This window comes from Protopterus annectens, chromosome 16.part0 (assembly GCF_019279795.1).
Source record: "Protopterus annectens isolate FY-2018-M chromosome 16.part0, PAN1.0, whole genome shotgun sequence".
Lineage (NCBI taxonomy): Eukaryota > Metazoa > Chordata > Ceratodontiformes > Protopteridae > Protopterus > Protopterus annectens.
This window is the reverse complement of record NC_056750.1, coordinates 766,590,121-766,604,440: the sequence shown is the minus strand read 5'-3', so window position 1 is coordinate 766,604,440 and position 14,320 is coordinate 766,590,121. Positions and strand designations below refer to the sequence as shown.

The 14,320-nt window shown below is 38.4% G+C and overlaps 1 protein-coding gene across 1 annotated transcript in view; it reads right to left on the bottom strand.

Annotated features, from left to right (window-relative positions):
- LOC122790836 (glutamate receptor ionotropic, NMDA 1-like) overlaps positions 1 to 14,320 on the bottom strand; it is a 1,095,578-nt gene that overhangs the window by 764,892 nt on the left and 316,366 nt on the right. Inside the window, exon 2 of the mRNA XM_044058475.1 lies at positions 6,400 to 6,534. Coding sequence (XP_043914410.1) covers positions 6,400 to 6,534 — 135 coding nt within the window. The remainder of the gene's footprint in view (positions 1 to 6,399; positions 6,535 to 14,320) is intronic.

Sequence of the window (14,320 nt, the reverse complement as noted above, 5' to 3'; positions counted from 1 at the left end):
CACACACACACTCACTTGGTAAAGGCTGGCACATATTTACTAGCTATGCCTCCTTCTGCCCAGACTATAAGGTAGTTACTGCCACCAGACACTCCCAAGCCAGCTACTCTAAGGCTCTTACAAAGGTGCCTAATTATACTAAGTGAAATTAATATTAATACAAATAGTATTTTGACCAATGCAGTAAGGCTTTCAGGAGTGGCCAGTCACCAAACAGATGAGTACTCTCAAAGGTTAAAATATTCACTAAAGGACCAGCCACAATGAAAAGTTTAAATATATTTAATAATAAATAATAACAGAACATGGAAATGCTAAATATCCATTTTCAATAAACACCAGAATTTCAGTCACAAGAAATATTAAAAATAAAACAGGTGGACAGGTTCTCAAAGATACAGAAAAACAATACTTAACTAATCTCACTATATCTTCCTCATTGATCTCAAGAGTTACTATTCTCTGCTCACTTACTAGAGCAAGGCAAGATGAAGTAGGTGAGTAAGGATCACAAAACAGACTGCCATGAGACTTCAGTCTTAACTAGTATTAAAACATTATTTTTGTCCTAGGTCACAGAATGACATCACATGCATCTGGTCATCTGATTTCTGGTTGCCATGCAACCCCCACTGCTAGAAACTGCCAGGATTTGGCACCTATGTGTCAATAATATACATACATGGAGCCTTGCTAACATCTACTGTAGCTCCTGGACGTCATAAAACCATAAAACACTTCCACTCTTCCTACAGGAGCTAAAAAAACAAACTTCTTACAGACGTTGCCTCTCTGGTTTCATTCACATCTGTAAGATAACATTTTTATGGCCTAGGCCCAGTAATTTAATTTTTTTTTACTAATTTTCAAAGTTTGAGGTTAACCTCTTCTCTTCCAGTATCCTCTTAAAACATATACATTTAAACAGTTACAATAATGCATGTACATTTATGTCCAGCAGGGCACAATGTTGGTACATTTTTAACAGAAGCAGCTTTACAAATACATTTTTAACACAAGCATCTGTGCAAGCCAGTTTGCTGTATAAAGGACATATAATTCTTTACAAAATTCCAGCTAGCTGTGCTGGCATATGTTGCGCATCCACTGCCCTACTTCTCCTGGCATAGCTAGAAATACCGCACATCATCACAATATGAAATAGAATTAAGTCCAAAGTGCCCCTATAATAAGGATTTAGTTTACTATTACTACAACATGATCGAAACTCAAAAGAATGAGATAATAACAAATGTTTAGGAGGATGAACATTCACAAAATCGAACTTCATATCAGTGAAACAAACATGTTCAATCCAATAGTCTTGCAAATGTATAAACACTGCTGAGAAATAACACGTCTCTCCCTTTAAACTAACCTATCATTTCCACAACTGTATGTATGAAATACCTTTTGCTTTACAATTCTCTAACTGAAATAATAAACAGACTCTTCTATATACCTTGAATATAACTTATTTTTATGTTTTTGTAAGCTCCCCTCTGCCCCCCCACACCCTTGAAAATTATATATATACCAACTCAAAGCTCGCATTACAGTGGGGAAAAGAGTGAATGTCTGTGATCTCCATTCAAGCACTTCCTGTTCCAAAAAACAAAATATATCTGTGTTTTAGTGATATGCAGTTTGATTTTGTGAACATTTGAACTTCTAAACATTTGTTGTTATTGTCCCATTCTTTTCAATTTCGATCATGTGTAAATTTGTTAAAGTGAGAAGGACCCGTTTTGTGTGTGTGTGTCTGTGTATATACATATATATATATATATATATATATATATATATATATATATATATATATGTATGTATATATATATATATATATATATATATATATGTATGTATATATATATATATATATATCTATATGTATGTGTATATATATATATATATATATATATATATATATATATATATATATATATATATATATATATATATATATATGTATATATATATATATATATATATATATATATATATATATATATATGTATGTATGTGTATATATATATATATATGTATGTATGTGTATATATATATATATGTATGTATGTGTATATATATATATATATATATATATATATATATATATATATATATATATATATATACATACCTCACTAGGTCAACAAACCACAATACTGACAGCAAGAAAGTCAACCACAAAAAGTTGATATCAGAAATTCAGAATCTAAACTACACATGTGCAAGTAAAATTCTAGTGGGGGTGATCTGCCCCCAACCCCCTGCTAATTATATATAATAACTCTGGGATCTCTCAGTCCCCAGAGAAAGGGAATATTCTCTCACCTGGGATTTGTTGATTGCACACAACTGTCTTCCTTTTCCATATATCAATCTTTTTCAGTCAACTTTCTTGCTGTCACTATTCTGGTGTTGACCTACTGAGATGTTACCATATATATATATATATATATATATATATATATATATATATATATATATATATATATATGCTTGTATGTGTGTATATGTATGTCAGCAGCCATATGAAACCTAATAATTTTAGGATATCAACTCTACACAGCTATATCAAAAATATATTAATCAAACCCTTAATCTATGAAGTTAGAAATATTTTGTATTGTTTAAAAAATTATGTGTGGTATGCTTTTACATGAAACATTTTACAAAGGTGATTAGTAGATTCTTTAGAATGATGGTCTTCTAGTAACAGGGTTTTTGGTGCTGGACTGGCAATCTTAGAAAAGCATAACCTTTGGAATAAGATGAGGAAATGAAATTTAACATAAGGAATGGTATAATTAGGTAGGAAAAATTTGTATCTTTGGTTTTGGAAAACAACCTTCTTGAACCAGGATAGTACATTTTAGGGGAAGCGCAGACAAAATGAAGTAGACATATAATGCTGATAGTGAATAAATATTCTTTTCTTAAACATTTTATTTGGAGTATAAGTCATGAAAAATTCTAACATAATATATTTATCTGAAAAACTCTGTCATTGTGAGAAAACTAAATCAATGTTGATTGATTAGTGATCCACTTAATCTACAAGGATTTATCTGTATTTCATCTATAAGAACTGGTATGCTGTTAATCCTGACGCAAGACTTAAATGTTTAATTGCTGATGGAATTCTTGCCTTCCAAAACATCCTACTTTAGATCTTTATATTTGCAAATGTGGATTTTTCAGTGTGCTTTTCTTCAAAACAGGAAATGACATTTCTTACTTGCATGTTAGTATTTTTTTATTGTTTTGTTTCAAATAGTTTATGACTTCACATTATTAAAACTGATGCTGTTATTTTGTCATAATTTTGATACATTTACTAAAATAACCCCCTTCACTTTTTGAGAAGTGCTGTGGAATCTTTTACATCCTTAAAATTGTTTTGTTGAATTAATTTGATTGTTCATGTGTGGAAAATTAAGACAGACTTCTCATTTAAAGGCCTTCTTGTTTACTAATGTGAAATGTATGTATGTCACAAGAGTTACTTGTATTTTCAGTCTCTATGTTCTCATTGCTCTATGCAAGATGTTGCTTATTTGTTTTCTACATTGGCGTTGCTTATTTATTTTTCATATTTTTTCTTTTCTTTTATGCAGTGAGTCATAGTTGAAAAAAGGCCACAAGTCAGCATGAGCAGTGCTGGCATAAAATAACTACAAATGAATGCCTAAGTAACCCATGATTTTAGTGGAAATGGTTTCCCCAAATTGTTGCAAGATGATATGAAAAATCTAATTGCATTCTAAGGCAGTATGACAGTATCTCCCTTATGAGTATAAATCTAGATTACTGCATTACTTTATGCCCAGCACAGATTAATATTGGGATATGCAGTTCAAAAACACTCAGAAACAGGTACTTCTAACACATGTAGCCATTAAAGGCATTTTGCTGTGACATTCAGCATATATGTACATTTATTTACCAGTATGACAACAAAATTGGGCCGTGCAGGAAGTATACAAGAAGGAAGGCTGTGTGAGGACTGTGGGCTTCTGGGAATTTAATTTAAAGACAGCATGCTGTAAGCTAGCAGGAGGTATACTATTTTGTTATGCTATAACATACACTGATGCACACACTTGTGTTGTCTCACCTTGTGAGGCATGGCTATCATTTAGCACATATTGTTAATTGTATTTAAATTTTACTGAAAATTCTGCATGCATGCATAAGTACTTTTTCTGTTTACAGTTAAATATACTGCTGGATATTTATTTTTATTGTCACTCAGGTTATGAAAATGGGCATGGCCCTACTGCTTCAACAATGAGTAATTTAATTTAAAGAGCAGTTAGCCTGTAGCAAGTGACTCTGATCTTTTTTTATCTGGAACTTTGACCATACCATTGAAATCACAATGCTTTTAAACTGGAAACACAAATCTGTATCAATCTCATTTTAAATTCCTAACATATAACTAATTTTAACATAAATATGAATTGCTATGCTGTATGCTTTTCATCGTGCATTACAAAAAAACAATACTATCCTAAATGAATACGCAGAAAAGGCACACCATAACAATAAAACTCCACCAAGACTTGTAGGAACAAAGACCCAACTGCAAGATTAGCATTAAAGGTATTTATTCTTCACTTTAATCTATAAAAGACTTCATCAGAACGAAGCATGCAGCTATACCAAACCTTTTTATACTGTCACACCAATTAATCAATTAAACAATCGATAATATGATAAAATAAATGTAAAAACAAGCAGTAACAATATTTAAAAAAACTCAGTACATTAGTAATAATATCTACTTATCACTACCATATTTATTAATGTCCAACCTTTTATTTTTCAAAAAAAATTTAAATTAATAGTCTCTAACTCCAGGTCATTTCTCTGCCCTTAATTTCAACTGCCAAAGTGTCTCTCTTTGCTCAACCAAAATTGATTAATAAACTGAATCAGTAGGTGGTATCTCCATCTTTCCCCACATAAGCAAAGATGTCCCCAGTGAAACTATAAAACGTGGAGGTGATATGGTACTGAGCACCAAACACACACAATCTCCCAGAAGGTCAAAAATATATATTTCTTTCTGTAAGGCATTTTGTTTTCCTACATGTCAGACAACCATCAGCATTCCTTAATTCATTCCCTATCAGGTGAGTGCCATTTAGGAGGGGGAGCCATCACTCAGGCAAGCAGTCATGAAAATTGTTTTGTTCTAGCCACCTGCAGATCATCAGCATCCCTTACATCTTACTGACCACTGCATGTCTGACAGCTTCCACTACAGATTGTCCCAACCATAAGCTTGAAGGTCTCCAGTAGAGAATAGATATCCATCAGCTCCTCCAGCCTCAGTTTTAGAAGGGACCAATGAAAATTTTGAGCCAAAATCAAGACCGTCTCTGAATGTCAGAAGCAGTTGTCAGGCATACAGTTCTGTCTGTTGGAGGAGTAAATATCACCTCTCCATATTGGTCTGGTGTAGCTTTATCACCCTCTATATCCTCACACCCTTCTCTTTACACGTCACACTAGGTTTGAAAACTAAAAGGCCACAGCTCTTCTCACATTCTAATTCCAATTCCTCACCTGTGCACATGCTGTTCTTACACAACAGCCTTCTACTTGCACATCTTTACCTACCTAGGTTTTATCTGGCAAGGTGTGCCACTTATTTTTGCAGTTTGTCATTGACTGAATTATAAACTCTGTCTATGTGTATATATGCATGTTTTGTGTGAGCATGTGTGCATGTGGAGGTATGTATATTTGTGTGTTTGTGTGTGTGCGTGTGTGTCTAGTATGAGTATCAGTATGCAATATCTTGATTTTGTTCTTTAATTCCAAGTCAAGAGGATGTCTCTACCTACATATCTTTACCTATATAGGTCAATATCTGGCAGAATGTCCCACTCACTCCCACAGTTAGGCATTAAATGATTTGTAAATAGCATGTGCATATGTGTGTGTGACTGCATATATGCATAGGGGAAGTGTGTGTGACTGTGCCCACATTTTTGTGTGCATGCATGTATAGTGTTGTGTGCATGTTTGTATTCATATTTGTATGTATGCACATGTGTGTGTGTGTGTGTGTGTGTGTGTGTGTGTGTGTGTGTGTGTGTGTAGTATGAGTAAGTAATATCTTGAACGTGCTCCTTAGTTCCAAGTCAGGTGGATGGCTGTACAACTAAACAAAGTGTTATGCCAGATGGCAATGTTGGTAGGCCACTACCATGGTCACTCTAGATGCAGCAGACTGAATTTAAGTATGTTTTATTGAAGTTTGCAGCACATAAATGTTTGAAATTCATTTCAGTTATCCTTATTTTAGCATTATAAGGATATCTGCCATTTATGTTATTTCAGTATTATTCCAAAGCATTTGTAAATGTTAAAAAGAAAGTTTACCTTGTCTGAGTATATTGACATGCGTGTGGTTAATCCAATGACAGGTATCCTGTAGAAGCCAGCGGTGTATGACACAGGTGTTGGAGTCAGGTGATCATTTGGAGCAGGTGGATGACTCACCAAAATTGCATAGACCTATGGGAAATATAAGGCATCATTTAAATACCATTTGTATACATTGAATTATGTTTGGTTTTATGGTGCTTTATAAAACTGTATTGATTTAATTAAAAATGTTAGTTTCTAAGATATTTGCAAACATGTGATTTCAAAAAGGAATCACATGTTGCTGCTTTGTAACATACAGTGTATAGTGTATAACATTAGAAATTACACTGTTCTGTAATAATGAAAATCTGAAACCAAACCTGGTATCTCCTGGCATGGTATCATTGATATAGGCAATCAAGACATGTGGTAACCTAATGAATTGTTGCAATGGTGAACCCCACTGAGCGATGGTAATGACTAGCTGTGATCAGCCTGAATATCCTGGGAAGGTAGTTCAGCCTACTGTCATGTGGCACAGGTTGTGTGACATGATAAACAGTAGGAAAGGTCCAACGATTTACACACATATACATCACTGGACCACTCCTGAAGACCCTACTTCAGCTGTGCACCCGTCAGTTGTCATAGATGAAACAGGAGATCAAAAAAAATCTCATAACCTCTAGCAGATGGTGGCCATGGTCTCTGTCTTTATGTCCTTCTGCTAATGCCATTGAAGGCATGGGAGAAAGGAGGACTGATGGTCCAATATCAAAACAGGGTTCAGCGGTCACAGGTGGATCAAGGACCAGAAAACACTTAACTGCACTTACCGGTAAAATTTCTTTTATGTCCCCACCCCATTAAAAGAGCAAGCTTCTCTTCTAAGTGGGGGGGGGTCATGGCATCAAAATTGAAGGTGATGATTCTCATCCCATCTGCATTGTACTCAGTAGAGAATTGCTCACATGAAGTCAAAAGAACAACATCAGCTGCAAATAACACAAATTCTGCAAACAAGTCATTTTTCTAACTTCAACTGTATCTAGATATCTTGTTCACAATCTCCAGCACGAGTGGGGACAAGATTAACCCCTATTTAAGCCTGATGCCCACCTTGAATGGTCAACTTAGTAATAACAATTTATGCATAACTATCACTGCACTCATAGAAGGATAAGACTAGCATGCAGCTATAATCCCAAAGCCCATACTCCCACAGAACTTAGCAGGGTACATGCTTGCAAGCCTTATCTTTCTGTCTGCCCATCTATCCATCCATTCATCCAATTTCTAAATTCCATCACTTATTAAAAGTTATGACGGTTGCAAGCTGAGCAAGATAGGTTAGGCTTTCATATTCTTAGCTCAGTTACAGCTCTTTCTAAGGATTATTCATGCATATACAGAGGTATAATCTTTTCAAAATGTTTTGAGTATACCCACAACCCCCTTCCAGTGGGTTCTGCCTGGTATAACTCCCAGGGGAAACATCTAGAACATTCTCACAAGGTGCTCAGACCTCAACTGATTCCTATAGATTCATAGGTAGGTACTAGGCTATCTGCCCGATGGCATTTATAAGCCTAGCCAGAGTGTGTCAGCTTTCGCTGCCCCATTGATTAATTAACTGATCCTCTGTCAAGCAGAGCTAATGAAGTGATCCCAGGGGTGTATTTTCTGTTACCCATCCACTCATCAAGGTTTCTCTTGAAGAGTGTTAGTGAGGGGCTCTGCCTAATCTAGTTTGGAATTTTGTTCCAAAGCATGGGGAGTCTCTGTGACAGGAATCTGTCCCTCCAGCATGTTCTATTTATTGTTGTGGTGAGGTTTAGCTCACTAGAGAGCGTGGCTCACAGTGACTTGGATTTCTTTAGGTGGTGCATGTCCATCAATTCCGAGTTGGACATGGCTTTGTAATTCATGCAGAGATCACCTCTGAGTAAGCGATATGCTACTGAGTACAGTCGGAGTTTTTTCAGTCGGGCTGTATAGGACATTTGTTTGAGGCCAGTAATCCTCTTGGTGAGGTACATTTGTGGTCTTTCCAGCTATTGGAAGTGTCTTGTGAGGTACATCTCAAATGGGGCATTGTACTCTATGATGGGTCTGATGAGTGACGAATAGAGTGGTACTATAACCTCTTTATTTCTAGATGCGAACCCTTTAGTAATTAAATGGGCCACATAGAAGGATTTCCTAACTACTTTGGCAATATAATTGTCAAAGGAGAGATTATTATCTACCTGGGTCCCCAGATCTTGTATTACCTCTTCTGTATTAAGGGGGCTGCCACCTATGTTGTAATTTGTGGGTGTTTTGTTTTTCCCAAATGGGATGGTTATGCATTTTTTAGCATTTAGCTTGAGGCCATGACTTTGACATCAGGTGTCTATCTCAGTAAGGCCCTTTTGGAGGATGTCCGTGTCAGCCAGTCTCAATTATGGCTCCCAGTTTACAGTCATCAGCGTACTTGGTTAGCCATAGTCCTCCTGTGTTTGCCTGTACTTCTGAGAAGTATATGCCAAACAGTAGGGGTCCCAGGACCGAGCCTTGTGGGATACCACTTGTGACTGGTTTAGAGTCGGACCTGGAGCCTGTTATTCTTACCGTGTGAGTTCTGTCTGTAAGCCAGTTGGTAACCCATCTCGTGACATAGGGGTTTATGTTTAGGTTGGTGAGTTTTTCTGTAATACCCAAGTGGGGAATGGTGTCGAAAGCCTTGGCGAGGTCAAGGTAGGCTGTCTGAACAACCTTTCCCTCATCTATGGCCTTGGTGACTGTCTCGAATATGTCCACCAGGTTTAGTAGGCATAATCTGCCCTTAACAAAGCCAAACTTGGTCGGGTCAAGTGTTTGGAGGTTCCCAATGTCTTTGTTAATGAGTTTCATGATAATGTTCTCCATAGCCTTGCAGACCAAGCTAATCAGGCTTATGGGGCGATAGTTACCAGGGTCAGTTGTGGTCCCTCTTTTGTGGAGTAGAATAACCGTTGCTGTGTGCCATTCTATGGGCACATAGCCTCTGGAGAGGCTGAGGTTGAATAGCGTGTTTAGCTGGGGGGTTAGTTTGTTCTGTTGTTCATGCAAGACACAGCCTGGGACACCATCTGGCCCCACTGATGCTGTGTTTTTGGCTTTTGAAAGGGCTGTTTTCACCTGTGCGTCTGTAATTTCCAGGACACTACACTTTTTCGGTATTGTTGTGGGCCCTTTTGGGGGTGAAGTTTGCACTGAATCTGTCTGCCAGAATGTTGGCAATATCAGTAGGTTCAGTATATTTTGTGCTATTTTGCACTAGTTCAGTGCATATCTGCAAGTTGCCACTTAGATTCTTAACATAGCTAAAGAAGGCTTTGTGGTTATCTTTTGAATCCTTGGCTATTTTTCTTTCAAAGTTAGCCTTGGATGATTTTATGAGGGACCTTAGTTTCTTACTGATACTGATCAGGGATGTCTTTCCTTCTTGGGATTTGCTTTTTTTACTGAACCAGTTTCCTCCTTCTGTTGTATAGCCTGTTTATGGCAGGGGTCCACCAGACTGGTTTCCTCCTCTTAGAGGAGGGAGTCTTGGTTTTGCTAGAGATGGCATGATCCATGCATCCATTTAGGTGCTCATAGAGTGCATTTGTAAAGGTTTCTGCATCTTGGGCAGCATTATCCTTTAGCGCGGGGACTGTGAAACTTACCACCTCTGTCTCAAGTAAGGTGAAGTTCACTTTAGAAAAGTTTTTTACTGTGGTTTCCTTAGTTGGGGGTGGTGGTGGGGTGTGGATATCCAGAGTGATTAGTTTATGGTCTGATCTAACTAGTGACTGGTTGACCTCCGGTGTGGAACACCTGTCGCCCATGTTGGTGATGACCAGGTCCAATATGCTTTCAACTCTGGTAGGGGAGTTCACCAGCTGATCCAGGGCATTTGAGTTGATGAATTGCAGGATGCGCTGGGCCTGGGAGTTTGTACTCAAGTAGTTTTCCCAGTTAATGGTAGGGTAATTGAAATCAACCAATATCAGGGAGTTCGGTAGGACCTTCATGTTTTCCAGTGTCTCCAGAAAGGTGGAATGGTGGTCCTGGGTCATGGAGGGTGATCTGTAGCAGGCCACAATTTGCATTGCAGATTTGCCCAATGTTAGTTGCACATGGATGATCTCAGAGGTATCATGCTGCGCCACTAACCTTGAGGTGTAGGTATCCTTGATGAATATGGATACACCCCCTCCTTTTGTGTTTCGGTCTGTGTTCTGTGGCCAAACCGTGTGGTATGAGTTGTAGCCTGGTAGTGCTGGAGTGCTCTCTGGAGCCTTGAACCAGCTTTCAGTAACTGCACAGATGTTGACGTTCTCCATACTGAGGAGTGCTTTGAGCCAGGCATTTTGAGATTTAAACTCCTGGCATTGAGTAGCATAACCCTCAGTTTTTTGTTAATTGTGCTGTTTATGGAGGTGGGTTTGACTTTTGAGCCGTGTCTAAAAAAGGCACTATAGGGGCAGCAAGAGCCTTGGCCAGTATTTGAAAGCCTAGGGGTGACAGGTGCAAGCCATCTCTTGTGAAGCAACGTGGCTTGTCGAGCATGTTGTCCTGGTATGACTCTGACCCTGAGTAGCATCCTGCCCTTACCAAGAATGATACCTCAGTATAAAGAAAAAATGATCAATTTCAACAATTGGCTAAGCTTCTGGTGTCATTCAAAGGGGATCCAGTGTCTGTCAGCCTGGGACAACATCCCTTTTCATGTAGTCCAGGGAGGTGCATCTCAGGTAATTCACACCAACATGAACAATGACAGAGTCATATTTGTACTTGTTCTGGCGTGACCTGAGTGCTTGTGGTATGTGGCGGATTCTGGCTCCCAGCAGGCAGCTAACAGTAACCTTCTGCTTGTCCAGCCTAGTGAGTGGGACATTGTGTGCCTGACTATAGAGTCACCTATGACTAGTGAGTTAGGTATGTTATTTCGCCTTAAGAGCTGTGATTGTGCGGCACACTGATTTTGTGTTTTATGTGTTGTCTGGTTTGTGATGGGAGGTGCAGGTTGTTTGGGTGTCTGCTTTGGAGGTCTCTGATGCTTTTGCAGGTTTTTATTTAGAGCCTCAGAGTATGATTTTGTGTATTTATGTGTATTTTTTGCCAGTGCTGGTTTAGTAGGTCTGTGTTTGGCTGGAGGTGTGGTGCAAGTGTTAACCTTCTCCTCTAGACTGTCTGTTCCAGTCTTGGGTGGAGACAGCTTAGCCTCCAGTTTGGCTGTATAATTGCATCTCTTGCATATGTTAGTGTTTGTGTTAAGAGGAGAGGGTTGTTTGTGTACATGAGGCAGTTGTAATATTGCCTCAGTATACCGAGATTCACCAGCTGGACTGGAGAGTACACCTGAAATTGCCCTTTGGTCATGCCTGAATAGTAGGGTGAGTTGCTTAGTCGCTTGGTTGGTGAGGGTGAATAAAGAGGCTTGCCCTGCTGAGCAATTAAGTGTCAGGGTATATTAGTGTTTGCTATTAGGTCTGAGCAAGCGCTGGGCTGTAGGATGCTTTTTGAGTGCTTATGTTGAGAGTTAGGCTAATTTCAAGGGAAAAACCGAAGAGGAGACTTAGTGGAGCTGGGAATAATTTAACTCTGTTTTTAAAGCAGGGGAAATGAAAGAGATAGAAATTATCCCAAAATGGCTAATAAACTACTAACTTCTGGGCTGGAACCACTCCTCCAGGAACAGATAGGCTGCTCAAAACTCCCCTCTCTCACAGCTGAACAGAGAAACTTCCTTCTATCCAAGTAAGGTATGGGCAACTCAGAAACTTGTAACACCACCCTGAATTCAGCACTAGCCTGAAAACTGGACTATACTAGCTTAGAAATGCGGGAAACAAGGAATATTTTTGTTTTTTTGAAAAGATAAGGCAAAAACAGTAAAAAATACACTTAAATCAGCTTTAAACGACTACAAACGATCAGAAAAGGCCATCGGACTTTAGTGTGTAGCCTACAACAGTTTAACAAATTATTTAAACAAAAAATGAGTTTTAAAAATGCAGGCAGTCAAATAAGTACAGTACGTGAAAAAAAACAAGCTATCAACATGGAAGATCAGTAGCTAAATTCCAATGTTACCCCAGACTTCAAAACACTTCTCTCTGTCATGGGGAGTAAACTCTGGTATCCTGCAAAGGAATCTCCTTTCTGTTTATATTTATTTTACATTTGTTGACCGGGCAATCAAAATCAACAATCTCATACACTTGATCACTTCCCAGAGCTCATGACCATGAGGGAGGACAAAGACATAGCCTGATAAATTATGAGTATTTTTCTAGAACTAAGGCCTTGTTTTACCACATAACTCCTGGTACAGTGTCTGCAGTATTACCCCCTTAGCACCACTGTACTGATCCTGTGATAACTAACCCCTCAGTCCTGTCTGCCTTCATTCCTGATTAAGACCACAAGATACTTAAACTCTTCTAAATGAGTTAGATGCTCCTCCTCACCTGCACAGGGCTATCCATTATTTATCAAGGAAGAACATGAGCTCTGATTTGGAGGCATTCATATTGAGCCCAGACACTTCACCATCTGAGTCAGACCAGTGCCATGCATGTTGGAGGCCACATTCACTTGAGATGAACAGCAGAACATCATCAACAAACAAGGATGTCACCCTCATTTTCCAAAAGGAGATACTCTGCAGACATTTTCTTTGCACTGATATCCTAGCCATGAAAATCTCAAACAGGAGGGTAGATAAAATCTTTGTGGAGATGTATGCCCACCCTAAAAATATTCAGCTTAATGCTGAAAATGTGGACACTTTTCTATTACCTCAGATACAGGGACTTTATGGCACCAAGGAACAGACCTGAGATCTGAACCTGTTGCAGCACTTCTCAAAGGACTTTTCATGGTACTCAGTCATATAACTTCTACAATTCCATAAACCACATGCTGAGAGTATTGGCAAACTTTCATGATCTCTCCTGTGTCTGTGCATGGACAAAGAACTGATCCATTGTTTCACAGCCAGGAGAGATAAGCTCTCTTACCTTACCTTGGTATATGCTTTTCCATGGAGTCTGAGGTGTAGGATCCTTCTGTAATTGAAACACACATTTCTGTCCCACTTTTTTAAATAAGGAACACCACCCCAGCTTTGCAACCTATATATATATATATATATATATATATATATATATATATATATATATATATATATATATATATATAAAACTACATACATACACTGTCCCCCTCCTCTGTACAACTGTGCAAAGGCATGTTAGGCGTACAATCCCAACGATGTCCAGCATGTCTCATCCACTCCTGAAACCTTGCAAGAGTGCAAGTGTTTAATTGCCACAGTACCATCATTTACTGAAATGAAACCAGTTATACCACTTGCCTCTAGCAGTGCCTCTGTAGAGGATGGCATGTTCATTGCCTTCAGGAATTCCTTGATATTCCTTCGACCTTTCACCAATGTCTCCAGCTGAGTTCACGTTTTCTCCATTGTTTCTCAACAGCTTGTAGAGTATCTTGCCCCCCCTTCTACGTCAAAGGAAAGTTTACTAATTGAAGATCTCTGAAAGTAGCCATTCTCCATTGCATCACCTAACTCCTCTTGCCCAAGGGCCTTTGTTTTGATGATTACTACAGTTGCTGGATTTGTGACTTTCCAGTAACAGTCAATCAGTTCTAGAGATCCCTATGTTAGCACTGTTTGGAAGGCTTAATTCTTTAACCTAATGACTTGTCTCACCGCTGGTATCCACCAGCAGCTCCTAGGACTACCACCTTCACAAACACAAGCCACTGTTTGGCAACACCTCTTTGCAGTCATGTCAGCTTTTGAGGTCTTGAACAGGGTCCAGTCAGACTGCATATCTCTAGATTCCACAGCTAGATGGAATGAGCTCTTCTGGAGTGAAAATTGAATTAATCT